At 43.6% G+C, this 27,843-nt stretch overlaps 1 protein-coding gene across 1 annotated transcript in view; it reads right to left on the bottom strand.

Moving 5' to 3' along the window:
* The window catches only part of SMURF2 (SMAD specific E3 ubiquitin protein ligase 2), a 138,261-nt gene that overhangs the window by 67,285 nt on the left and 43,133 nt on the right, over window positions 1-27,843 (bottom strand). The window contains exons 2-3 of the mRNA XM_054976042.1: window positions 2,690-2,728; window positions 183-291 (exon numbers count right to left, since the gene is read on the bottom strand). Coding sequence (XP_054832017.1) covers window positions 183-291; window positions 2,690-2,728 — 148 coding nt within the window. The remainder of the gene's footprint in view (window positions 1-182; window positions 292-2,689; window positions 2,729-27,843) is intronic.

Genomic DNA, 27,843 nt, shown 5'->3' on the forward strand with positions numbered 1-27,843 from the left:
AGGTAGTGTTGACTGTGCTTTAGTTTTAAAAAATAAAACTACTAATAAAGATTAATACACTCTTGAACCTTTATTAGGCCCGAGTATTTGTTGTCAGGAACTATCTGGTTCCAGTTCCAAGAAATATTTGATTACCCAGCTCAAAGTCTGGCTACATTTTTATCAACCATATTGACACCTACAGGTCATAATGCTGATTCCACTTTGGATCAAGGGTATTCTTCACAGTATCGGTAGAATGGCACTGGCCGGATCCGTCAACCACAACTTTAGCAAATGGATCAGGAAGCCCTGTTCGAAAAAAGGGAAACACGTAATAGATAGGTATGAAATAAAATTCTCTCCTCTTAACCATGACTGATTGCTATGTGTTGGCTTTCTGTACAAAAGTTTTAAATTCTTTCAGGTTATCATTTCTCTCACTCAATAGTACTCCTGTTACAAGATCCTATGAGTTTTACTTGTTTTGAAAAATTTTAAGGATCTCCCAACTGTGCATAAAGCGTATTTGTCTCTTTTTTTTCTGTACCTGACCATCTCCCACCTTAAAAGCATCAAATCCCTCAAGTACTTTTACCTTAGAAGTCACATTTCAGAATAAACAGAGAAGATTCACTTTGCTTTTCTAAAAGGATATATACAAAGAAAGTGCATTGTATTTTTATTTAGTTGCTCATTTCACCACATATGTCATTCAGATTTTGTTTACTTGGGCACATGGCATCAGCGCCTCAAGACAAAGCAGACTGTCGTCATAAATACCAAAAGAAAATTGGCTCTTTACAACTGTTTTCACAGATCAAATACTAAGAAGAATGGGAACTTTCTTTAGCTCCAGAATCAACACACCTGGTACTCCTTGAAAGATCTAATTATGCCACCAAAGACTAAGGAATGTATGTAGCAACTACTAATTTACAAATATTCTTTTGTACACAAAAGCCAAAGACAGGGCTTTTAATAATTACACACAAATTCTCTGGAGGAAAAAACTGCTCACACCAGACCATATTTCCTCTTTCAACTGCACTTGTACTAAATTCCCTGGTTGCTTCTTGAATTCTATAATCTTCTTCCATTCCCCTTCTTTTGTGTGTCTAGTCATTTTAGTTTGTAAATCTGAGGGTAGGGCCTGTCTCTCTTTATTGACATGAACCTCTTCAGGAGACAGTGGTTTCAAAAGCAGGTTCAGTGATTAATGTAGGATTGAATCCAAAGGTGCCCTTGACCACACAAGAGAAGGGCAAAAGTATTTATGGATTTCCCATGCTTTTCCCAAGGGACTCTCAATCCTTAGGGCAGTTCTTCAGGTAGTATAAAAAATATGCAGAAGACTGGAGGGATGTGAAATATCCATTTTTAAAAAATCAAACCCCAAAATCAAACCCCAAAACAAGCTCGGTCAAGTGAGCATGTGATAACAGCTTCTGAAAGGGCAGCTCTATAAAAAATGATTGGGTGGTTGTGATAAATATGCATTATGCAGCCCTTTTGTTTGCTGCATTAGATTTTAGGCCCAGTTAGAATATATTACTGATTTTCTTTTATATTTTCAATTCTATAAACTATTTGCAGAAAATCAAGTCAATTATTCATTATAAAATGCTTCCACCATAATTTCACACAACTAGACTTGCCAGGGAAAAAAACTTATCATAAATGCAATTACACAATCGATATCAATATCAGCACAATGCATGAACTAAAGCACATGGATCTGAACTGACATATTCCCACTAAATCCACAGTGACTCAATCACTGACATCAGAACTCCCTGACAATGGGGTGGGAAACTGCAGTCCCTTGGGCAGAAGGTGCCAAGGGTCAAGGGCCTTCCTCACTTACCCCTCTACCCAGGAGTCCTTTCTGATCCTGGAAGACTTTGTTTCCAAAGTCACGTGACCGGTTTTTGTACAAGTCATGTATGTCTGGATGCTGCAATGGGAAAGAGGCAAAATCATTCTGCCTCTTTGATCAAAACAGCTCGGCTGATAGAAGAAAAAGGGTGATTTCATCACGTTTCCCCTCCTCACTGCATTCTCCCAACCTGTGTGGATTGATAGACCATACGAGACCCAGTGCCAGATCTAGGGTTGCCGGCACCCAGGGCAACCCAAGTCTGGCCCCATGCGCGCACACTCCCGGCGCTGTGTGATGACGTCACTTCTGTGACGTCATCACACAGGGTGGAGCATGCCGCCCACACAGCAAGCCCGGTGCCCCAGTGTGCTGCAGAGTTGGCGGAGGCAGCGTGAGGGGCTGGGAAGCCACCCGCACCATTCACCTGCCCCAAATGCAGGCGAATGGCACGGGTGGCCTCCCAGCCCCCCAACGCTGCTTTTTGCCTGCCTCACAGGACAGGAGGCACGCGGCAAGCCAGCTGCCCCATCCTGTGGGGCAGGCAAATGCCGCGGGCGGCCTCCCAGCCCCCCGCACTGCCTTTCACCTGCTCCAGGCAGCTGGCAGCTGTGCCCGGCGCCCCCTACTTGGTGGTGCCGGGGGCAGATAACCCCCCCTAGCCCCCCCTCAATCCGGCCCTCTCCAGAAGTTAGAAAGAACAACTGCAGAGAGGAGAGTGTAGGGAAAATCTTTGACCTTTGCAACCATGGATCACAGGATCCAACCCAGAGAGACAAACATTACATTACATATGATATAGATATAAAAATGATAGATGTCTTTACTTACGGAAAAAATCCTTTTTCACCAGGTTTTTCGCACAGAGAACTAAATAAAAACAAAAAAAGATACAACATAAATCTGCGTTTCTTTAACTTTTCATTTACAAACTGATCACAATCCATGGCCAAGGGGTGCAACTAATCAACTATGGCACCCTGCCTGCCCTCACCCACCCACCCCACTCTCTTCCACCACTGCCTGTCATGGAAGACAAAAACAGGACTGTCCCATAAATAGTCAAGCAAAGTGCAATTTCCACAGACAGTTTTCTCCGTTCCATTAGAGATTAAGGAATGAGCTATCTGAAGCTTACATAATCATACATTCCACTGAAGCTCGCTGAGAATGACATAGAAAGGAGCAGATGATGGCAGCTACCAAAAGAAGAGGTAAAGCTATTCAGCATGATCTGCCAATCCCCACGTTCTTCAACATTTCAATGGAAATTAATTAAGTGGGAATAGAAAACATCCTCAAATGGAAATGAAGAACATCCAAACCAGACAGAGAAGCTTCTTTGACAGAAGTTAAGGGAGAAAGGTTTTGAGAAGGCGTGGGAGCATTCAAGGGCACTGACAATGGGAAGAACTCATAACTGAGCATTTACTTCATTTATACCCCACCTTTCTCCCCAGTGGGAACTCAAAGCCAGTGCAATGTAGTGTTCAAAGCGTCAGACTAGGATCTGAGAGAACCGGGTTCCAATCCCCACTTCGCCTTGGAAGTTTGCGGGATGACCCTGAGCCAGTCACACGTATTCAGAGAAACCTCACAGGGAAGATAAAATGAAGGAAAGAAGAACAATGTAAGCCAGTTTGGGTCCCCACTGAGGAGAAAGGCAGGGTACAAAGTAAGTAAGTAAAGCGCATCATTCTTGTCTCCATTTTATCTGCAACAACCCTGTGAGGTAGGTTAAGCAGAAAGCATGTGTCCAGCACTGGCAGCCTCTGCACTGCCCACCCCACTCTTGCTGCAGCAGTAGGCAGCCTTGCCAGGCCCTGCACCATTCACACTCACCTGCAGAACTCCTGAGACCCAGTGAGGCCTTACATCTTCCCAAAGAGGCTAGCGGGCATGGCCCAGTAACAGCCAGGCCAGCAGGAGGCCTCCAACAACTTAAGCCTGGAGGCAGCAGGCCCTCGGATGACAGACAAGCCAAGGGTGGGGCCTGAGCAGGCTGATCAGGGAGTGGGTGGGCAAACCAGCCCTGGATGAGCTGAAAGGGGAGGAGCCAGGACGGCTAAAAGGCTGACACAGCCCTGATAGGCTGAGGAGAGAGCCATTCAGGGAGGCCAGGGCAGAACTGGAAGGAGGTCTACAGATGGAATAAGGGAACCTCTGCATAAGAGTAGGGATGCCAGACCCCCGGCAGGGGCGGGGAATTCCCCCGCCCCCACACCTCCACACCCATTTACCTGGCCAGCAGGGAGGTGCACCTTCCATGCGCGCTCCCCTGTGGTGTTGCACGCTCCTGCATGCAGCAGCCACCAGGATCAGGTCCTTTTTGGTCCAGATTGGGGACACTGCGGAGTGTGCTCCCATACTCCGTGGGCGCATTTTGGTCTGCTGTGGAGGGCAGGAGCGTTCCTGCACTCCACAGCAGCCCCCAACCCAAACCACTGCAGTGCGTGGGCGCGCTCCAGGGCTGTGTGATGACGTCACTTCCCGGAAGGGACGTCATCACGCTTGTGGGAGCGCGCGATTCACACACACGTTCCCTCCCCCCTGCTCAAAGGTAAGAGCCAGGTCCCAATCCCCCGCTGGGAGATTGAGGGCACCTGGCAACCCTACATAAGAGAGTTCCTGTGAGGACTGATGATGGTGGTTGGGAGACAGCTATGAGAAGCTGCCTTCCTCAGTCACAGGAGAAGGAACAAGGTGGTGCAGCCCCATTCTGTAGTTGGTCTGAGGACTCAGGACGCCCAACATCACCAAAAAGAAGAGCAGTAGAGGGCTAGCTGGGGGCACTCATGAGGCCTCCCAGCGCGATTGGCCCAAGCTCATGCAGCAAACATCCATTGCAGAAGCTGATCTTAACCTGAACCTCTCAGGCCTAACACTCTAGCCACTACAACACATTGGGTCTCAAGCCCTTGTAAGCTTGCTATCACTGATGATGCCCTATGCATTTTGATTTAATCCTGTTTAGTTGTTAATGTAACATTCATAGCACCAGCCATGACCCGTAATTTTTTACAATGAGGAAGACTCACTAGTCAAAAGCGAGTGTTACTGAAATTACAACATACGTCAAGACTTTTGAGGTTCACTTTTTCTAAAGATTTGAAACCCATGCAGAAGCTACCACTTTCTCTTCTATAACTACCTCTAAAGATTTTTCTTTAGATTTTTCTTCTTTGAGGAATCCTAGTTTTCAGAATCACTCCCCAAAACACTACTTCTGGATGTACCAAAACAGAAACTGATTTCTCCCTTCTCCCCCACTATAACAGTAAGAAATCAGGCTATCACAACAGGTCATATCGAAGATTAACTAGCGGAAATGTTAGTTTAGGGTGCTAAACACAGAAACACAACAAAGTCTTTCTTATCAACACAGAACAGCTGAAAGTAAGCCTAGACTCCAGTGGTTAACTTATTAAAATACACAAGAACATCACCTCATGAACAGCTGATGTGAGCATCTTATTATTAACATAATTTATAGTCCACCTTTCTCACTGAGACTCAAGGCAGATTACAAAGTGCGAGCTAGTACAGTTAGTTTCAAGGATACTTCAGTAAACAACGTAATGGATATTACACTGAGAGCCAGTTTGGTGTTGTGGTTAAGAGCAAGAGACTCTAAAGTGAAAAGCCGGGTTTCATTCCCCACTCCTCCACTTGAAGCCAGCTGGGTGACCTTGGGCTAGTCACAGCTCTCTCAGACCTCTCTCAGCCTCACCCACCTCACAGGGTGTTTTGTTGTGGGGATAATAATGACATACTTTGTAAACTGCTCTGAGTGGGCGTTAAGTTGTCCTGAAGGGCGGTATATAAATCGAATGTTGTTGTTGTTGTTATATACAAATACAAATGTGCAAAGATTTAAACCAGCAGCAATACAACACACAGAGGAAGAAATGCTGAACACAGCAGTAGTAGTTCTAAGACTGAAATATTAAATAATATAGAATAATATAGAACTACTCAGTAGGATCATACTTAAAGCAACAGAGAATATACAGTAGCTTCTCCCTACTGATGCATCTCTTTGGTGTACCTTACAGAACAGCCCTTATATCTGAGTAAAAAGCTCTCTTGAATAATTCATTTTTGCATCACTTGCAGAGAGCCAGGAGAGTGGGGGCTCTCCTGACCTCTTCAGCGAGGCCATTCCATAAGGTGGGCACTCCCACAGTGAGTGCAAATGTATCGATGCGGCCCAGATGCAAGGTGGCACCTGCAGAAGGCTCTGTTCAGATGAGTGAAGCTGCCATGGTGGCAAAATCAAAAAGAGTCCAGTAGCACCTTTAAGACTAACCAATTTTATTGTAGCATAAGCTTTCGAGAATCAAGTTCTCTTCGTTAGATGCATGATACAGAGACTGGTCAAATATAGAAGAGGAGGGGGGAGAAGAGGAGGAGAGAGAAGAGGCAATTAGGGGGGGGAGGGTGCAACCAAAACATTCCTTTGCTAGTATATGTAAACATCTCCTTTTGGTGTAGGGATCAGTTGGATTCAAAGGAGTTTGCCCTGTTAGTTTGTAGCAGCCAAACAGCTAGACCAGCCAATTCCAATGCAGTATGAGCCTTCGATAACCCCAGCTCTCCTTGCCAGATGCATCTGACAAAGAGATCTGTGGTCCCCGAAAGCCCACGCCAGGTGCCACTGAGCTCCTCCAGACCCCGCCTCTGTAAAGGAAATCTGTTACCTGTGATAATGTGATAACCATTCATAGTCCCTATTCAGTCCCAGCTTGACAGAGTCAAATTTGCATATGAATTCCAGTTCAGCAGCCTCCCGTTGGATTTTGTTTTTGAAAGGTTTCTGTTGAACTACAGCGACCTTTAAGTCTTTGATGGAATGTCCTGGTAGATTGAAGTGTTCTCCCACTGGTTTCTGGACGTTGCCATTTCTAATGTCAGATTTGTGTCCATTTATTCTTTTGCGTAGAGGTTGGCTGGTTTGTCCAATGTACAGAGCAGAAGGACATTGTTGGCACATGAGGGCATATATCAGATTGGAGGATGAGCAGCTGTAAGAGCCAGAGACAGTGTAGTTGATGCCATTGGGTCCTGTAATTGTATTCCCTGGGTAGATATAGGGGCAGAGCTGGCATCTGGGTCTGTTGCAGGGCCTGGTACCTGTGCTGGTGACTCCGCTGGCCGGTTCATGGTTGTGAGTGAGAAGTCATTTAAGGTTGGGGGGCTGTCTGGTGGAACATAAGTGGAGAGGCCATAGATACGCCAGACCAAGGCCACGGAGAGCTTTGCATATGAGAGCATGTGTTGCTGATAATGTGTGTATTATTTCCATGATGCTATGCCACAGGGTGTGTTGCACTTACTCTCAAAGATAAAGCCATTGCCTTTGAAGTTGCTTCCCTCTTTCCAGTCCTTTAGTATGTTGGCATCATATTTAAAGTTTCAGCATCACGGCCAAGCTGAGATTCTCCCAAATCTACCCAAAATTCTTGGGTCACATGAAAATCCTTTGGGCCTCCTACACTACGGATCCGCTGAAAGAACAGCGTAAAAGGTTTAGCAGCTACCCTAAATTTTTTTTAAAGGTTGATTGAAAATGTTATGGCCCCTGAACAAACTATGTCTAATACATTTAAGAGGTAAAATATTAGGGGTCAAATGACTTTGTGACAGGCCTGTGACGCTGCAGGTGTCTGGTTTGTTTTCAGAAACTAAACATCTTTCCTAAAAAAAACTGAAGTTTCAAAGCACTCGTTTGCTTTGAGGACGAGGAAAGACATTTTTTGCATCATATGATTCCCTTCAGTAGGGCAAAAAGTGAAAGTGTAAATTCCAGGAGAATATTGATTAGATTAATCCCAGCATAAGAATGATTCTTTTACAAAAGCCATAGCTGCAGCTTGCCTTCTAGGATAAGAGCATACCCTAAAGTGAACCATTCTTTGGTAACGCTATATAAATCACTTAAATTACTTTTGGAATATGGTGAGCATATTTGGTGCTGACATTCAATTTGCTTTACCTGATAAAATCCAGACCACCACAAGAAAAATCTGATACACCTATACAGTCCATATTAACAAGTACTATGATTTGCATTATATCCTCTATGCGCTCAATATTGGGATTTATCACTTTTCATAATACGTGTAAGTGTTTGCATAAGTTACTAACATTACTCTGTATGTGAATGTGCACTGCAAGTGAAATTATTTCCCATCTGTAAGCCTAAAGTTTTTGACGACTTAGCATTATACTTATCACAGCTTAACTAGAATCACAAGTTGTGCTTATATGCAGCTGGCCCCTCTGAGAAAACTGTCTGGTCCTCAAAAGATGTCTCGCTATGCTGTCCGGAGCACTTAAGTATTTTTCCCAGTTGGATTTTTAAAAGCTTCATGGTGAGAAATGTGCAAAGGAATATCCCTCATGCTTTCCTGCATTTTTAATCATTGACAATATGAATGAATTTGCATAACTACAAAATATAGCAAAAAATTAAACACAATTGCACTAGCTTCTCTGGACCATTTGAAATGTTTCATGGTTACTACAGGTAAATCCGATTGTGGCTTAATTTTGGAACTTCTTTTCAGTGCAAAGTCAACCACTGAACGTAGGTAATACCAACAAAATATTTGAACATGTGCAGGTTGCTTTTCTGTCTTAAGAATGTACATCCTCCAAACATCTAAGATCTGGAGCTGAGATTTCCAAGGTAAGGGGGGGACACAGATTTTTAGGCAAGAAGCCCCATCTCCAGACTTACCTGCGGCTTTGTTTGTGGGTCCATGGATGGCAACTGCCATCTTCTCCAAGCCCAATGGCTCCCAGGAGACAAGCAGGCATTTTCAGTTTTGAAATGCCCAGCCAGCCAATCAGCACTGACTTCACCCTCTAGGCCCTCTGGCAGGGGCAGGACCCTGCTGGCGGACCTAGAGGGTGAAGTCTTCCCTCTGATCAACCTGTTGGGTATTTATCTAGGAGCCAGCTGAGCTACCAGCGTTCTTCATTGCTCAGACTTCCTACCCATCCCCCGCTCTATATGATTGTTGGGCTATCTGTTAAAGGCTTGGCTGGATTCACAACTTCGAGAGACGGCAGTTTTGGCGATGGGCCTAGATCCTTTTGGGAAACTGCGAGCCCAGTTTCCCTGTACTTAGGGGTCCCCTTAAGGGATCCTGGGGGTAAGGCACTGCAGTGACAAGCCCGGCTCACAGGCTGTTTGGGTATGCTCACTCCCAGGTGGCAGGGGGACCCACCAGAGGTTTGCACCAATGTGCAATCCTGCATCCTGCAGTTCCCCTTTCAGCAGGCGAGCTGGGGGGTGAGGGTGGTCATCAGCCAGAAAGTGGATCAGTCAAATGCTTGGATCCACACAATGGCCGTCATCACACGGGCTTTTATTTAGCGCTAAAATGGCGCTATTTCCCCGCAAACACCCACCTTATTCCAACACTGTAGCGATTTTCTCTCTTCTGCTTTGTGCTTGATAGTCGCGCTATTTTGTGCCTCAGTGTGAATGCCTCACATCGATGTATTTCGCCTCGCAATGTCCTATGCCCTCCCTTCAATCCCAGAATCCATTTCTTCCTGCGACTCGGGTTTTTAAAATTTTATTATGTCCTTATAATGCCATAACGACATAACACAATGCAAACTTTCTGCTGAAGTAAAAATGACTCAATCGCCATGGCAGAGTCTTCAGCGATGGGGATCACGCCAGACAGGGAGTTTTCTGCGGGCAAAGGGCTATTTATATAATTTCAAAGTTGGAAAAACAAAAGGGTCGTAATGTTTTGCTCTAATGGAATGTTTATATGCTGTTATTCCGTTATAGCGGAATTAAACGCCAGAATAATAAAAAAAAAGGGGGGGGAGGAGCTGCTTCTGCGCGGTTCGAGAGAACAGAACAGAGTGCTTCGGTGTGGACAGCTGGTGGCGCGAAGAGCCGTTAGGTGACCCAAAGAAACGTTACTGTGCCAATAACAGGTAGGACGCTATATGCTGTAAATTTAACGGAAGAGATGCCCGTGTGACGACGGCCCCTGTGCAATGCCAGGGCTCCATAAGCTGTAAACCAATAAAGCTGTAGCCTTTTCATTTCCAACAAGCTGTCACTGTGTCGTGTTTTGTAGCCTTGCCCTTTGATACTCCGCCTACAATGCGCAAATTATTTAATTTTAAACTGAAAATTAATTACTTATGATAAAGAAAGTAATAATGCTGTGCCAAAAACTCACACATGAACACTTCAGTATAGGCTTTTGAGGAACGTGGAAGCGTCTTTTTAAAAATTCCTAGCCTATTAGTCTCTGTCTGTCTTGACACTTGGTGCCTTTGATATGCTGCTTTGGTGAAATTGTTAGGGTTTTCTCATCTTCACTGCACAAACCCAGTCAATCTCATTGGGTGACCTTGGGCCAGTCACATTCTCAATCTAACCTGTTAAGTGGTTGGTCTGCGAGTCAGCACTCTGCTGGTTCGAATCCCTCTACTGCCACGAGTTTAGCAGGTGGCCTTGGGGAAACTACTCCTCCCAGTTCCAGCTCCCCAGCTGTATTGTGAGGATAATAATAACGCTATGTTCATTGCTCTCAGTGGGCACTAATCTGTTTAGAAGAGCAGCATATAAGCACCCTGTTGCTACTGTTGTTGTTGTTGTTATATCTCACAGGGATGGTACGAGAATAAATTAGAGGAGAGGAGAACAATGTGAGCCACTTTGGGTCCTCATTGGGGGGAAATATAAGTGAATATAAGTGAAGTAAATACATATAATTCCATGAATAAATTACATATGCTTGAAGCCAAGCAAAAACTTTGTGTAACCAAGAGGAAAAAACCAAAAGAAAATAACAGCTGTCTGCTATGAATCCATCACAGCCATTTACTTTCAATACCCATAAACTCCCTTCTCATCCTCTGTGCTCTCACTTTTCTCCAACACTCTACTGGCAAAATAATTCATCTCTCTTATCAGATAGCATGGTGCCACTGAAACCCTTATACTCGCTTTCCATCTCCTCCAATTCAGCAACAGCATCTTCTCCATCACACATTCCTTTTTTTAAAAAAAATCCTTGTTTCCCATTACACTAAAGTACCTATTCCTAACAGTGACTACAATCCTGGGATTTTTGCATGCAGCTTCACAAATATCCTCGAGGGGCACTACATATAACATGCCTCTCTTAGCTTGGGCTTAGAAGATGAGCTTTGCAACCTGCAAAAGTTAATACCACGCCATCAGCAGCACCTTAACCGGTAAAAATTTTCCCTGTCCTTTTAGTGCCTGGATAGCTTACAATAAGGAGAGAAAATATAATTTCTATACAAAACTAAAATTTCTATTTAAGCAACCAAATAAAAGTTTTAAATTAATCTCTAATTAATGCACAATTTTCTTCCCTTTGCGAAACAATGGACACACTTGCAGTTCTGACTGCTAACCAACGGCCTATATGCACAAACAAAAGACACTGGATCTTTTGAAGAAACTGAGAGAACTGTTATCAGTGTTATTTTTTTAACATGAAGTTAAGAGAGAGAGTTGGCAGACATTTAAGTTTTGTTAACCTAAGTCTGGAAGTGTTATACAGAGAAAAGCTGAAGGTGCTAGTAGTTTTTACCATTTCCCAGACATACAATTTGCGAAGGATTGGAAAGCTATCAAATCTAACCAACTATTATAAGGCAGTATTATGCAAACACTGACCCTATACAGCTTAACACATATAATTCAGATCTCATTTGCCAAAAGCATAATTCAGGTATTCTACAGAAAGGTATCTGCATAATTTCAGTTGACAAATGGAAGAAAGGGCAAGCAATACTATATAAATGAAGGCAATCCAATCTCACCTGGGACATTTTTTCTTCCTGATTCGAGACACGGCATTCTACTCATGTTCAGGGTCTAACTAGAAAGTCCTACCAACACAAATTTGACACAAATGCACACTGCCCAACATTCTACCTACAACTGTAACAATTTCCCATACCTCAAGATGAAACAGAACATTCTTGAGATCACGGTGCTGGATCGTTTGTTGGCACAGCTGAGGCATCACCTCAGAACAAAAATAAGTTCAGTTGGTCAGTATGTGGTGCTAAGAACATGCTGTTTACCATTCCATGCTCTTGACACTGATAATTCCAGACACACTGTTACTATCTAACTCTGTCTTGCAAAGAAAGTTTGTGATATTACAACTATTTGAGAGAAGCTAAGACCTTAAATTTAACACACTGGTTGGGCAGATGTTTTTAAATATTACCACCAACTTTTAGCTTTTATCCACCCAGTAATGGTTAGCTTAGTTTGATAACCTTTTTACACCTTCAGTTCATTTCTCAAACCTTGTACCCTTTGGTTTTGGATCTTAAATCCAGCTCCTCCTTACCTTACCTTAAACTTATACTTCAGGAGGGCTCTAGTCTTAATAAACACTCCTTATATTTCTACTCATACAGAGCTTAGGTGTTCTCTACTTTACCTCAAGCTGTCCCCTTGTGAGTTTGTGTGATCTTTATATTGCTGCTTCCCTCTCACAAAAGTTTTTTGCCGCCCCCAAAGCTTTCGCCTTAAGACCTCCTTGATGTAACTTGCAATATAGGAAGGCTTTTTAATAAATAGCTTGATAGAATGATCAGCACATGTGGGTGTTTGTGAGGTAAAAGTGATCTTTTTTTCTTAAACAAAAGTAGATTTTATTAGTAGGTACATAAGCTTCTTGGTTGTAGCATTATGATAGGCATACTGGTTTCAGAATACTTCTTAAGCCTGGTGGTTTAAACAGAATTCTCTCTTTTTAAGGCATTTACACAGAATCAGTCACACAAAATACTTTTCCACACAGGTCTTTCCTAATAGAATAAACTCTACACAGACTTAGCTTCACTCAGGCCTTTCCACACAGCTTGCCTAATTTAATTAGATCAATCTCTCACTCAGATACACACAAGCTCTCTCTCTCAGGTGCACACAGTTTGCCTATCTTAGAATAATTTCTCTGAACAGCACACAGATACAGATTCTCTCAGAAACACAGTTTCATTGATTTTGGAAGAATAAATTACTTTCAGAAACACAGGCACTCTCAGGCTGCACACAGCTCGCCTGTTTTTACCAAAACACCACAAACAGTTCAGGCTTTACACAGATTGCCTGACTGAACTAGAATAAAACCTGTTTCAGGTTAGGGTTGCCAGGTCCCAATACCTTCTTGGTGGGAGGGGGAGGCAACCTGGCACTTACCTTGTCGGTCTCTTCGCATGCGCTCGGAATGCATGCTCCCACCCTTCACACTTTTGGCCCCTATGAAGCGCGGGAGCATGCTCACCAATGGGTGTGATGATATCACTTCCCGAAGTGACACTGTCGTCCCTGTGGTTAGCCCGGGAAGTTTTTTGCTTCCCAGGACTGCTTTGCAGGGTCTTCCCCCCCCCCTTGCTGGCCAGGTGAGTGGCAACGGGGGGTGGGGAGATCTCCTGCCTGCATTGGGGGACTGGCAGCCCTATTTCAGGTTTATGCACGAGTTTACCTGCTTTGCCCAGAATACATACTTTCTCTTAGAACAGTTACTTTAAAAAGTGCAGTTCACTCTGTCCCCCAAGACACTGCTACTGTCCAATCAGATTTCATTCTACTCATCCATCTATCCTGCCTCCTTTATTCAGAGGCCTACATTTTAACTAACAGCAACAACTTAAAAAACACACATTAGCAAGGAGAAATAATATTTAAACTATTTAAATGCAAAACATTACATGGCCTTGCCTCCTCATCCACAAGCATTCTACCAGGAAAAACTGATAAGGAATTTCAATCCACTGTCACCCAATTAAATAAAATTAACCCATTTCCAAAACCATTTTGAGATGCTAAAGAAAGCAAGAGAATACATGAAGCATAGGAACACATGAAGCTGCCTTATGCTGAATCAGACCCTTGGTCCCTGAAAGTCAATTTTTTCTACTCAGACTGGCAGCTACTCTTCATGGTCTCAGGCAGATGTCTTTCACATCACAACACCAGATCCATTAACTGGAAATATCGAGGACTGAAATTGGGACCTTCTGGATGCCAAAGAGATGTTCTGCCACTGAGCCCTGGCCCCTCCCTAAAGAGAACATGCAATTTATTGAACAAATGCTACCATTCATTGCTAGAAGGAAATCACAGCTTTTAATATTCTCCGTGTCCCAGTACAGTAGCATAGGCCGAATCCACACTACCTATTTGTTTCCACGGCTTTTTTGCAATTGGCGCGCTATTCATGCAGATACTCACACGCTTTCCCATTCCGCATGTTCCCCGCCATCACCGCACCACTATTGCGCCTTCCCTCCAAACCACGTGATATTCGTGGAAATCCGTTTTCTTCCCTTTTTTTTAGACAGTGCATAATGGTCGGTATACCGGTAAACCACCCATAGTGAGCAGCGGTTTGCGCGGGAAAAGAAACGGTCACCGGAGCATGCGCATGTCACACAGGGAACGTTTCCCTATTGAGTTCCCCAATTTTCAAGAGTGCGAGGTGCTAAGCTGAGCAATCCTGTATTTCCCACAACGGTCGTCTCCAGTGAATGGCAGGTGCGGGAAACATTGCCACTTCTTCAAGATATCGGTATACTGGATAATTGACCCCTTTTTTTAAAAAAAAGGGAATTGACGTGCACCGTCAATTCTGATGGCAGAGGATGGAACCGCCCACGGTAACGCTTTATTCGGTGGCGTGTGGAGAACTGATTGCGCCATGAAGACGCACCAGAAGGGTGGATGTGAGGATTCACAGCCTGGTAGTGGAATAAAGGCGATTGCTACGACAGCGCAAGATAAGCGGAAGATGAGTGAGTGTGGATTTGTCCATATTATAACCAAATACATGTCCCTAAGCCCAGCTCTCAACCAAGGAGGAGATGTTGAAATTTCTGTTCCAGAATTATCAGCTAAGTGTGCTGTATTGGCCAAGGAGCTGCCATTTCCAGCTTCCTCTTATTTCTGGTGTTGCTGCAGAGCCCCATTGCACCCTGAAGCCTTGCTCTTGACTAGGAGTCCAAAGTCCAAGGAGAGTTTATTGTCTATAGCCACAGGCCGTCACAATTTACCAAACATCGACTAATGAACAGTTAAATCCATTATCACAGTTTGTAAAGGCTACTTAAAATTAATTAAAACAGTACAGTATGCCAAACTATCCCAGGAATCATGAAACAGCTTCATTCAGTACCACCTTAGATCTTATCTTTTTGGCTGCGAGTGCAAACTGAGAGACTCTATAGGACACATGATTATCAGTATCGGATAACAAAAACACAATCTTCTCAATTTCAGAATATGTGTTTGTGACTGATAGGATTCTGGCCAAGAATTTAGTTCTGGGTACACTATATAATGGACAATAAAGTAGATAGTGGGAAAGGTTCTCCACTGTAGGTAATCCACAAATGCAGGTGCGGTTCCATAGGGGTGTGAGAATAACACCCTGCAAAAGACATACTTGTCAGTTTTGATGTTGTATCCCTGTTTACCAAGGTTCCAGTAAAAGACACTATTGCACTGATTAATCAGATTTTCCCAGAGGATGTAACAGCCTTATTCCATCATTGTCTGACAACCAGTTACTTCCAGTGGGACAACGAATTCTATGAACAGATGGATGGGGTGGCCATGGGGAGCCCACTCAGCCCAGTTATAGCAAACTTCTACATGGAACATTTTGAAAAAACAGCTCTAGAATCAGCACCCCACAAACCCAGTGTATGGTTCCGGTTTGTGGATGATACATTCATCATTTGGAGCCATGGGGAGGAAGAATTGAGGGAGTTTTTGAATCATCTCAACAACATCCACCTGAACATACAATTCACAATGGAGAAAGAAAGTGAGGGAAAACTCTCATTCCTGGATACCTTGGTCATCCGCAAAGCAAACTTTCAGTTAGGTCACAAGGTCTACAGGAAACCAACTCACACTGATCGGTACTTACACAAAAACTCCAATCACCACCCCCGACAGAAAAGAGGCATAATGAAAACATTAGTGGATCGTGCAAGACGGATATGTGAGCCGCGCTTTCTCAATGAGGAAATTAATCATCTAAACCACGCACTTCAGGCAAATGGCTACTCCAGAAATGAAATCCGAAGAGCAATCAAACCCAGGATGAATCAAACAACCAAGGAAAAACAGTCACCTACAGGAAAAGTGTTTTTGCCATATATCAAAGGAATTACTGATCAGATGGGAAAGCTTATGGAAAAGCATAACCTTCAAGCAGTATTCAGACCCACCCGAAAAATACAACAGATGCTACGATCAGCAAAAGACAGCAGAGATCCCCTCACCTCTGCAGGAGTATACCGTATACCCTGCAGCTGTGGACAAGTTTACATCGGGACCACAAAGCGTAGCATCCAGACAAGAATAAAAGAACATGAAAGACACTGCAGACTTGGACAGCCTGAAAAATCAGCTGTGGCTGAACATAGCCTAACTCAAACAGGGCACAGTATCTTATTCCAGGACACCAAAATACTGGACAACACTTCCAACTACTTTGTCAGACTGCACAGGGAAGCCATTGAAATTCACAAGCATAAGCAAAACTTCAACAGGAAAGAAGAAACCTTAAGAATGAACAGAGCATGGGCTCCGGTTCTGAAAAACACCAGGCCAACAAAACACTCCACACCCGACAATAGCCCTGCAGAGAAGATTAGCACATCAAGTACCAATCCATATGCAAAAGAACCTCCTCAGGAGACAGTGAAGCCTCCCGCCATTAGCATTCCACACCCTGGGAAACTCTTACAGAATGACTCAGCTCAACCCCACCCCTCCTGAGTAGATACAAATGACCTACATCTTTTCCACACTGTGACACTGAGAGATCTTTGTCTTTTGGTGCTACACCTCTGAAGATGCCAGCCACAGCTGCTGGCGAAACGTCAGGAACTACAATGCCAAGACCACGGCAATACAGCCCGGAAAACCCCCAACAACCATCGTTCTCCGGCCGTGAAAGCCTTCGACAATACATCGAACACCTCTACGGGGAGGAAACATTCCAACAGACCCGAAGATTGGAAACACTTCGGAACAAGAAAGCACATCTACTCTGTTCTTTGACCTTTCTTCTACGCTGCAGGGACACAAGAACCATTCCATCTTTTCTCACAACTAAAAGAATCTTCAAAACCACACAGGCGAACCGCATTTATGACCGTCTAGAACAGGCCCTCTTACGTGAGAGAATCCACACTACCCGCAGAGAACTTGCTGCCACAGACAAGGAGCTATTTTGCTTGCATATCAACACCAGCCATAAAATGAGAAGTCAGGATTGGGACAAGGTCGATAATCTCACCTACAGGAAGATGGAACAAGTGTTTACCAACCACACATCCAGACAGAAGCAGAAGTTTAACAAACTACAGGAAAAAAGAAAGACAAGCCCAATGCTCGACAATGCACGCATTGTCATCAATCTGACAGACCGTCAACTCTCACCAGAAGAAACCTCCATCTTGGCAAAGGGAGGAAACTTTGCAGTCACCCCCACCAGAATTCCTGTGGAAGACATCATTGCAAATGTAGAAGCTGCCATCCGTCATCTACCTGAAGAGGAAGCTGAGGAAATAAGAGGAGAGACAGCCAGGATTCTACGAAAGGCAAAGCTTCCCACCAGCAATATAACACGCAAGGAGAGAAATGCCATCAAGACCCTCAATGCAGATCCAGACATCATCATTCTACCAGCTGATAAAGGCAATGCTACAGTGATCATGAAAACGGAGGAATACAAAAAGAAGATTAAGGAACTCCTGGACCCCTCCACCTACAAAAAACTAAAACGAGATCCCACTTGCAAAATCACCAGGCTAACAAATGCGCTGATCAAGAATTCCTCACTACATCCCGACACGCACAGAAAACTATGCAAGACTGAAGCACAGCCACCTAGACTATATGGACTCCCCAAAATACATAAAGATTCAGTCCCACTCCGACCCATTGTGAGTGCCATTGGTTCACCGACATATGAATTAGCTAGACATCTGGCAGATCTCCTGCAGGACCACATCGGGAAAACCTCGTCTTACATCAAAGATTCAGCAGATTTCATCAACAAAATCAGTTCTCTGAAACTCAATCCACAAGACATACTTGTCAGTTTTGATGTTGTATCCCTGTTTACCAAGGTTCCAGTAAAAGACACTATTGCACTGATTAATCAGATTTTCCCAGAGGATGTAACAGCCTTATTCCATCATTGTCTGACAACCAGTTACTTCCAGTGGGACAACGAATTCTATGAACAGATGGATGGGGTGGCCATGGGGAGCCCACTCAGCCCAGTTATAGCAAACTTCTACATGGAACATTTTGAAAAAACAGCTCTAGAATCAGCACCCCACAAACCCAGTGTATGGTTCCGGTTTGTGGATGATACATTCATCATTTGGAGCCATGGGGAGGAAGAATTGAGGGAGTTTTTGAATCATCTCAACAACATCCACCTGAACATACAATTCACAATGGAGAAAGAAAGTGAGGGAAAACTCTCATTCCTGGATACCTTGGTCATCCGCAAAGCAAACTTTCAGTTAGGTCACAAGGTCTACAGGAAACCAACTCACACTGATCGGTACTTACACAAAAACTCCAATCACCACCCCTGACAGAAAAGAGGCATAATGAAAACATTAGTGGATCGTGCAAGACGGATATGTGAGCCGCGCTTTCTCAATGAGGAAATTAATCATCTAAACCACGCACTTCAGGCAAATGGCTACTCCAGAAATGAAATCCGAAGAGCAATCAAACCCAGGATGAATCAAACAACCAAGGAAAAACAGTCACCTACAGGAAAAGTGTTTTTGCCATATATCAAAGGAATTACTGATCAGATGGGAAAGCTTATGGAAAAGCATAACCTTCAAGCAGTATTCAGACCCACCCGAAAAATACAACAGATGCTACGATCAGCAAAAGACAGCAGAGATCCCCTCACCTCTGCAGGAGTATACCGTATACCCTGCAGCTGTGGACAAGTTTACATCGGGACCACAAAGCGTAGCATCCAGACAAGAATAAAAGAACATGAAAGACACTGCAGACTTGGACAGCCTGAAAAATCAGCTGTGGCTGAACATAGCCTAACTCAAACAGGGCACAGTATCTTATTCCAGGACACCAAAATACTGGACAACACTTCCAACTACTTTGTCAGACTGCACAGGGAAGCCATTGAAATTCACAAGCATAAGCAAAACTTCAACAGGAAAGAAGAAACCTTAAGAATGAACAGAGCATGGGCTCCGGTTCTGAAAAACACCAGGCCAACAAAACACTCCACACCCGACAATAGCCCTGCAGAGAAGATTAGCACATCAAGTACCAATCCATATGCAAAAGAACCTCCTCAGGAGACAGTGAAGCCTCCCGCCATTAGCATTCCACACCCTGGGAAACTCTTACAGAATGACTCAGCTCAACCCCACCCCTCCTGAGTAGATACAAATGACCTACATCTTTTCCACACTGTGACACTGAGAGATCTTTGTCTTTTGGTGCTACACCTCTGAAGATGCCAGCCACAGCTGCTGGCGAAACGTCAGGAACTACAATGCCAAGACCACGGCAATACAGCCCGGAAAACCCCCAACAACCATCGTTCTCCGGCCGTGAAAGCCTTCGACAATACATCGAGCACTGGGGGAGTTATTTCCCTGTTTTCATTGTTTCATGCACACAAGTCCTCAAAGTGGAGCAGGAAAAAAACCCTGTCAGGATGTTGGCATCTGCCATCTGTCCCAAGGGAGGGGGATGGTGCAGCTGGGTTTCTCTCCCAAGGTTAGCTTGCAGTTTCCCTTTCAAGGTTGTGCAGCTGGGAGCCTGGCAGATTGGCCTTGCGTGCTCTAAGCCTGAATGCCCAACCCCCCCAAAGGGGGGGAAACTAGTTATCTCTGAAGTATGTGTGTGACTGGGTTTCGCATGTGCCTTATTCCTAACAAAGCCTTCGTAATATCACGACACTAGATCTTTACAATAAAGCTTCAAAAAACCAACCAGTAGAGTCTTTTGTAAATTTCTTGGGAAGATCCTTACAAAAACAGGGAAACAACTCCCCCCCCCCCAACTCGCCAGGGGTGTTTTTGCACTTGAAAATGGCTTGAGGTAAAGGCAGGAGCCCTTCCACTTCTCCTCCCCCCTCATGGCGGTATCGCAAGCTCATCTGGACTCTCCTTTTTTCCTCCAGAAGCCATTTCCCACAGCTGCTGTGTGGCTGCAGGGAACACGAGTTGGCTCTACAGTAAACTCGTGAAAAAAAATTAACGTCCCATTTGGCTTTAAGTAGGGGATAGGGTTGCCAGGTCCCGTCCCCCCTCCAGGCAGGAGGCTTGAGGCCAGGCACCTACCTTGCCTTCTTCCCTTCATGTGCATACACACTCCCGGCCTGCATGATGACATCACTTCCAGGAAGTAACGTTATCACACAGGCCGCAGGTCACCCTGGGAGCACTCCTGCACTCCACAGAGGGCCGATTCAGCCCGGATTGGGCCGCTGTGGAGCACAGGAGCACTGCTGCACTCTGCAGTGGCACAATTTGGACTGAATCAGCCCCGATTCAGGCTGCTTCAGAACAGATCTGGCTGCTGTGGAGTACAGGAGCGCTACTGCGCTCTGCAGCAGCCCGATCCAGGCAGTTGCAGCATGCAGGAAAGCACCACGGCGCCCAGGAGCATGCCTGAAGGTTCATTCCCCCACCTTTTCCCCTCGCCAGCCAGGTAAGCGGGGGTGAGGGGTGGAGGGCGGGAGCAGAGGATCGCCCACCCCAGCGGGGAACTTGCAACCCTAGTAGGGAATGAGTTAAAACATCAATTGTCTCACTCCTGGGACTCACCTCTTGTCAGCCCCTGAGGGCTTGAGATGCGAAGGACAGCTGCTGAGCAACGGAAAGGTTCTATGATGTGATTGCAAAGAGACAGCCTTGATAGTCCATATCAAAAAATAAAACAGAAGGCTATTGGCACCCCTTAAAGACCAACAACATTTATTTCAAGATGAGCTTTCATGAGTCACAGTGCATTTGTTCAGATATGTAAATGGGAATCAAACTGGGAATTCTATTTAAAGGAAAGCCTAGAGGGGAGGGGATGACCCGGAGAGGCGGGTGTCAATTCCATCCTGAGTCTTTCAAGCATGAATCCTCTATATAAATGACTAGGACAGGACAAACAGTTACTAACACAAACAAAATGAAGAAGTTTACTCAGGGAGAAGTAGTCTAAAGCTGTAGTGTTTGTAACCACTTACCTTGTTTGAGAGCAGAACCACAAGTGACAAAAGGCACAGATTGGACACTTGTCAGCTTCCCTCAAGTTCTGATGGGAAATGTAGGCAGCTTGGTGGAATGTTGGACAAGTGACAGTTGAAAAGTCCACTGGACAGCAGTCGGAGGGCCAAGCTGCGAGACCAGGACGCCTACATTTCCCATCAAAACTTGAGGGAAGCTGACAAGTGTCCAATCTGTGCCTTTTGTCACTTGTAGTTCTGCTCTGAGTCATAGTACCTCTGACTGTCACAATTAAGTTCCAGCCTATTAGCCCCAAACCCATGTGGTGTCTCTGTTTATCTGATCAGCACCTTCTTCAACGGTAATCGACACATTATGGAATGGTCCTTAAAATGTCAGGAAGGTGTCCACTTTTAATTTTTAATATACTGTGCAAGGCAGAATTGTTCATGGGGGGCTTTCAGCTAGCAGAACGTTACCATTTTTGCTTGTCATTATGCTCATTTTAAAGATCTGAAATAGTTTTTAAACTGTTTTGTGCACCACTATCAGGTTTTTTTTTCCTGGAGGAAGCTTATTGTCTTAATTGAACAATCAGAGTTGATTAATCTTGCAAATAAAACATGCAACTGCAGTTAGCGCATCTCCCACTTGGTCTACATCAGGTATCTTGGGAGACTAATTGTAAGGATGCCAGGCACCTCTCAACAGACTTCGCTTCAAGAGTAAAAGTTCTTTATTGATAAGATGCCAGTATCATACACTTATACCGTCCTTGCTAGGATTGGCAGCTACAGACAAGTATCAAGCAGAAATAGGTTCCCCAAGGCTACTTCTAATGCCCCCTCCCTTTCTCCTAACAGTCCTCTAACTCTGCAAGTAGGGAAACAGGCTGTGTGATTCATGGACTTCTCAAGGTCAGGCAGGTTCCCAGACTTGGGAGAGATTACAACAGAAACAAACACCTCCTATTCTCAGTTTCCCACCCCAGGTTCAAATAACAGAATCACCCCAACAGCATCAGCTTCGGCTGCCTGGCTCCAGCTGCAGGGGGTGTTGAATTTGAATATGACAGGTGAGCACCTGACACTAATCTGTTTTCTCCATCAAAAACACACGAGTTCTCTCTATGCAACTTTCCTTGAAAGTGGTGAAAAGACGGGGGAGAAGAGTACTTTCAGAAACTGTTGTTTCTGCAGAATATGCAGAGAAAGCAAGAAAGGCCATTTGGATTACTTCTGATGGAAGAAGGCAGGAAGTACTACTGAAAACCAACAAGAAGAGAAAGGAAACTCTTGAACAGCCCTCACATCTGGATCTTGAAAAATGGATCAGAGTGAGCTCACTGTAAATTCTGCTCTGTGTTCTCAGGCTTAATTCCTGCCTTGAAAATAAATATTCAGAATATGGTCACTTCGGCAGCACATATGCTAATGGTGCAGAAGATCATCAACCAGAATCCTGCTATATTTTCCTTTCCCCTCCTTCCCACAGCTTTACCAGCTTCACAGGTACCCTGTATAAGCACGCTTTGTGCGTATTCTGAGGTCTCTCCCTCCCTCTGCTGAGAGAGGGAAAGCTCATGAATGGAGTTCCCAAAGCACTGGCATAGTACGGCGCTACTTTCCCAATTAGAAAAGCACAATGCAGCATTATAATTACTTATGTCAGCTTCTGTACTCTGACCAAAGCAGCAGCAACTTTGAAACAGCAAACTCTCCTCTGATTTTTCTCTGCTTTTGTAGATCCTACATTTTGAAAAATACTTCACGGGAAAATATTTTGTTGAACCTTTAACTGAATAAATATTGTTCTAGAGGATTAATTTAGGGGTCTAGCTTTAATGATTTTTCAACTGAATGGTTGCACAATATGTTCAATTTGGAAAGTTGGTGAACTAACACTGTAAGATTTACTTCTTGTGCATACAAAAACCTTTTATGATATTTCAACAAAGGAAATCACAGTCAAGCTTTTCTTACTAAACTAGGCTGGGAAATATTTCAAAGCTCTAGAGAAAACAGGCTGTGTTTAAATTTCTGGGCTGTGGCATCACGTTTGAGAGCCGGGGCACCTAAATGCCTTGGATTTTACAACACTGATTGGAGCAACTAAGAGATGATAGATTTCATTTAGCACCGATACTTCCTACCGTTGTAAAACTGCCTTAGATGTAACATATTAAGATTTAACTAAATAGCAGTAAATAGTAGAGTTTTATTGTATTTAGCCACTGGTCATTACAAATTTACGAAACCATATAATACATTAACTAATAAGAACTTTAAAGATTTAACTACCAGTGCTTATCTTCTTACATTATACATACAAACGGAGCTTCAATTTCACATTTAAAAAAGAAACTTTTGAAAAAGTCAAGAGCAACTATAAAGACTTCCTATCTGTCAAAACTCTAATGTGCTTGCAACACACAAAGCTCTCATAAGAAAAATTGCATTATTGTTATTACTAATGCTGTGGAAACAATCGGTAACAATTATTAAAAGAAATGTTTGTCCAAAACTAAGTTTATGATTTCTAATCCTCTTGCTTTCTGGTGATATTACCGGAGAAAAACAATGTAAACTGCAGGAAAGTGTTCTTATTACTCCAAATATCAGGACAGGTGAGAAAAGGGCAAGATAGAAAAGACATTTTGTACCATTAAAGTTCACACAACTCAACTGGGAGGAGGAAAAAACCCTTCTTCTACCAAAAATAATCCTTTACAGAAAGTCATTAACATAGATTTGCCTCATTGGTTCTCAGCTGTTTACATGTATTATACAAAAAATATAATCATTAAAAATAGGTCCCAGCTGTAGAAACACAATGCTACACTGTTGTTAATATGTTTTGTGCTGATAATGAATAGACTATGCTTTAATCTAAGTAAATCTCCCAACTGCTTTGCTGCCTCTTGCCAAAAATTCTCTTTCGTCCTCCGGACTGTGGTTGCATTCCAATTACACTGCTGATTGGAATGAAACTATTCAAAAGGGGGGGGGGCGTGATTGCATGTGTGTGTATGCGTGTGTACACACACACACACACCTCATTTCTTTGACACAAAAAGTGCAATGACAATTTAAACATACTGATTCTCCTTTTCAACCTTTGGTGACATTTTATCAGCCTTTATAGAAGAGGTTTCTTGGAACTAAAATTTAGGAACAAGAACAAAAAAACCCCCAGAACACACACGTTTTGACAGAATACTCTAGCTACTTTCAGTACTTCTATCCAAATTCTTATGTTTTTTGCAGAATTGTTGGCATGCTACATAACCCCTTATATTTTTTTTCTTTGCCTTTTGGAGAGTATGACAGTTCCAGAGAAAACATGAATAAAATTCCTGGTTGGTTAGCTGTCGCTAACTGAAAACACTAGTCAGTAACATTTGAGAAAAACAAATGGCAAAACCTGAATCGATCAATCTTGTATCTCCCAACTGGAATAATCTTTTTCCTAGATAATGTTCATTGATTTAAGAACTTGTGTTTTATAATGTATTTATGTTTCCAGCTGTATAATATCATTGATGACTGTGTACACTGAAATAGCAGACACTCCTAAAATCACAAGGCACTTTCCACTGTGACATAGTAAAAGTTTGTTATTTAAAATATTTGTAAGCTCACCTTCCTCCTAAACCAGCTGAGGCTCAAGGCTGAATAAAAAGTATATAACTATTTTTGTCAGGTGCATTTTCCAAAAAAATGGCTATGAATATAGAAAAGCACACACAGCTGCTCCCTTGAAAAATATTTTTCTCTTTTTCCCTTAACAAGGCACTACGACATGTCACACGTCAAATGAATTTCAAAAACTAAGGGGCTAATGTAGCATAGTGGCTCAGATCTGCGAACAATCAAGACAAAATATATTGACTGAATCCAGGATTTGGGTCCAATGGCACATTACAGACCAACGAGATTTTCAGGGTATAAATTTTCAAGGTATGAATAGAAATGGAGATTTCTGAGCCTTTATATCCCCAACAGATGGGTGGGGTGTTACAAGGAAGGGAATCTTGATGCAAAGGTATAGTGCAGTTTGATTAGATGAGAAGGATATAGTGAAGAAAGATGTAAAGATACAATGTTACAGCCCAGCTTGATTAGAGCAGAAAATATCATCTGTAGTGAGGTAAGTATCCTAAATCTCTATTCAGCCCACAGGGTGGGGTGGGGTATCCCATTGTTCTGAATTTGCGAATGAACTCCATTTCAGCAATCTCACATTGTAATCTCCCCTTGAAGTTTTTCTGTGTGAGGACAGCCGCTTCTAGCTCAGCAATGGGATGTCCTGGAAGATTAAAAGGTTTTTCCACTGGTTTTTGAGTGCTGTCATTTCTAATGTCAGATTCATGTCAATTTATCCTTTTGCATAGAGATGGATATGTCTGTTCAATGTAGAGTGTGGAAGGGCATTGCTGACAATAGCATATATAACTAGGGGTGTGCGCTTCGGGTATCCGATTTGGGTAAAATACCCAAATCGGGCCCAATCCAGAAAGCTTCGGGATTACCGAATCCCGAAGCAAAGCTTTCCAAAGCATTCATAATGCTTCAGGAAGCTTCAGGGCCTCCGGGGATTAAGTTTAAAGGGCCCTTTTGCAAGTGGCAGGACCCTTTAAACTTACCCATTTCCCACCCTTACCCCACCACCCCGCCCCCACTTACCGCTGGAGGAGGCAGCCTCCCTCCTGCCCGCTGGCCTCCGGCGACGGCCCTCTCTGCTGGCAAACCGCGCCGGCCCCAGAGACAGCAGCAGGGAAGACCCTCTCTGGTGGCCAGCCATGCCAGCCGCGTCTGAACGGCAATGGCGGCGGGAAGGTCCTCTCTGCCGGCCAGTTGGCCAGCATGGCGTTGGGCCGCTCCAGCCTTCCACCTGACCAGGTAAGTAGGGTGGGGGTGGGGTTTAAAGGTGGGGGTGGGAGTTTAAGGGTGGTGGTTGGCCTCCTCCTCACCCCTCCCCCATCACTTCAGTATGCTCCGAATCTTTCTGGAGCATACCAAAGTGACTTGGAAACCTGAATCTGAAGTAGCATGCCACTTCGGATTTCGGGGCTTTTTCCAAAGGCCCAAATAAACCTGAGATGAATAAACCTGAGATGGTGAATAAACCTGAGATGGTATAACTGATGTTGTTAGGTCCAGTGATCATGCTGTTGAAGTAAATATGGGGACAAACTCATGGTAGATACTCCCAACCATGCATTACCATTAGTAATTCTGAACAGAAAACTGTATTTATTCTTAACTAAGCATGCATACTACGGAGACGATAGCAAAATAATTTAATTTAGGAATGAAATGGGAAAATGGGAGAATTAAGCACGTTTACATTTCTCCATTTAAACTAATGAAAATAAACATGCTTACCATTGGCTGGATTTGTGGCAAGTATAAATTTGAGTGCAATTATTTAAATAAGCAATTCAAATTGTTTAAATTACCAAGAGAAGACCAGTTTTGAACCACTGATTTAATCAGCATTTCCATTTGTACTTCAGATAATATCTAAACAAGTATGCATACTTATAACTATTTAACATGCTGATTTAAAAGTAAATGGAAGCTTTATTCTAGAAGGATACACTTTAATACATCATAGCTGATCTCCACAGTTCTTTGAAAAGAAAGGCAACCTTTAACATTGTATTTGATGAAACAGGAATTTGTTTTTAGAAGATAAGTATGTTCAGGTTAAATTCAAATTTTTATTCTTGTTGAATCATGAATTTTTATCCATCCTGCTGGCCATTGATATTTTCCCTCCATTTAAAGGTCTATACAATAAGCCAAGTCACTGGAGCAAACTATGCACAACCAGGGCTAGAAAAATACCAAGCAACTCTTCAGACACTAGGTGACTTCTACACAGGCTTTTTGCTCCAGTTTGGGCTCCCAATTGCAGGAGATTATTTCCAAGCTTCCACATAATGTAGCCGCCCATCCATTGACTTTCTGTGGTTTCCCTGTGCTTTCTCAAACCACCTTTTATCTGATGTTTCCTGCCTTGTATACAGCCAAAGTGAGTTAGCCTTCCACAGGGAAGGTATGCTGTGCTTCAAAAGGTACCACCCACTTTGGTGCCATTTTCCCTCACAGCTGCTATTTCCTCCCCTGAACTACTGGGGTGTTTGTTTTAAAAAAATCAGCAGTAGCTAGAATGTTACAACGCTACAGAGGTTTACCACTTAAAGGTAAATATTAAACACTAATTCTGATCACATGAGTTGACAAGAGTCCCTTCCCTCCCCTACACAGGATCCTAAGCCAAGAGGCTCAAGATCTCAATGAAGTGAAAACTAACTCTTAATTAACCCATGGACCTGCATTGGTATATTACAGGTCTATCGCAGCACTGGTACATTGCTGTAATGATTGGCATGAGAGGGAAGGGAGTGAGAAGCAAAGTCCATGCACAAGCCTAGCAGCAAACCATGTTTACGCACTTTTCCCCCATAACCCCCCATAATCATAATCATAATCATAATCATAAACCATAATCATAAACCATAATCCCCCATAACCATGTCTTCGAATGTAGCTCTCAAAATACGATGATAATGCCTAGCAACTGAAATGTTTTCCAGCCTTGAATACGGCATCTTCGTTCTGCCACTCTATTTTAGCGGCAATAGAGGAAGGAGGAAGTAGCGGAGTGGCGTGGTCCCATCGTTTGGGGAGCCACAC

This window comes from Eublepharis macularius, chromosome 4, assembly GCF_028583425.1.
Source record: "Eublepharis macularius isolate TG4126 chromosome 4, MPM_Emac_v1.0, whole genome shotgun sequence".
Lineage (NCBI taxonomy): Eukaryota > Metazoa > Chordata > Lepidosauria > Squamata > Eublepharidae > Eublepharis > Eublepharis macularius.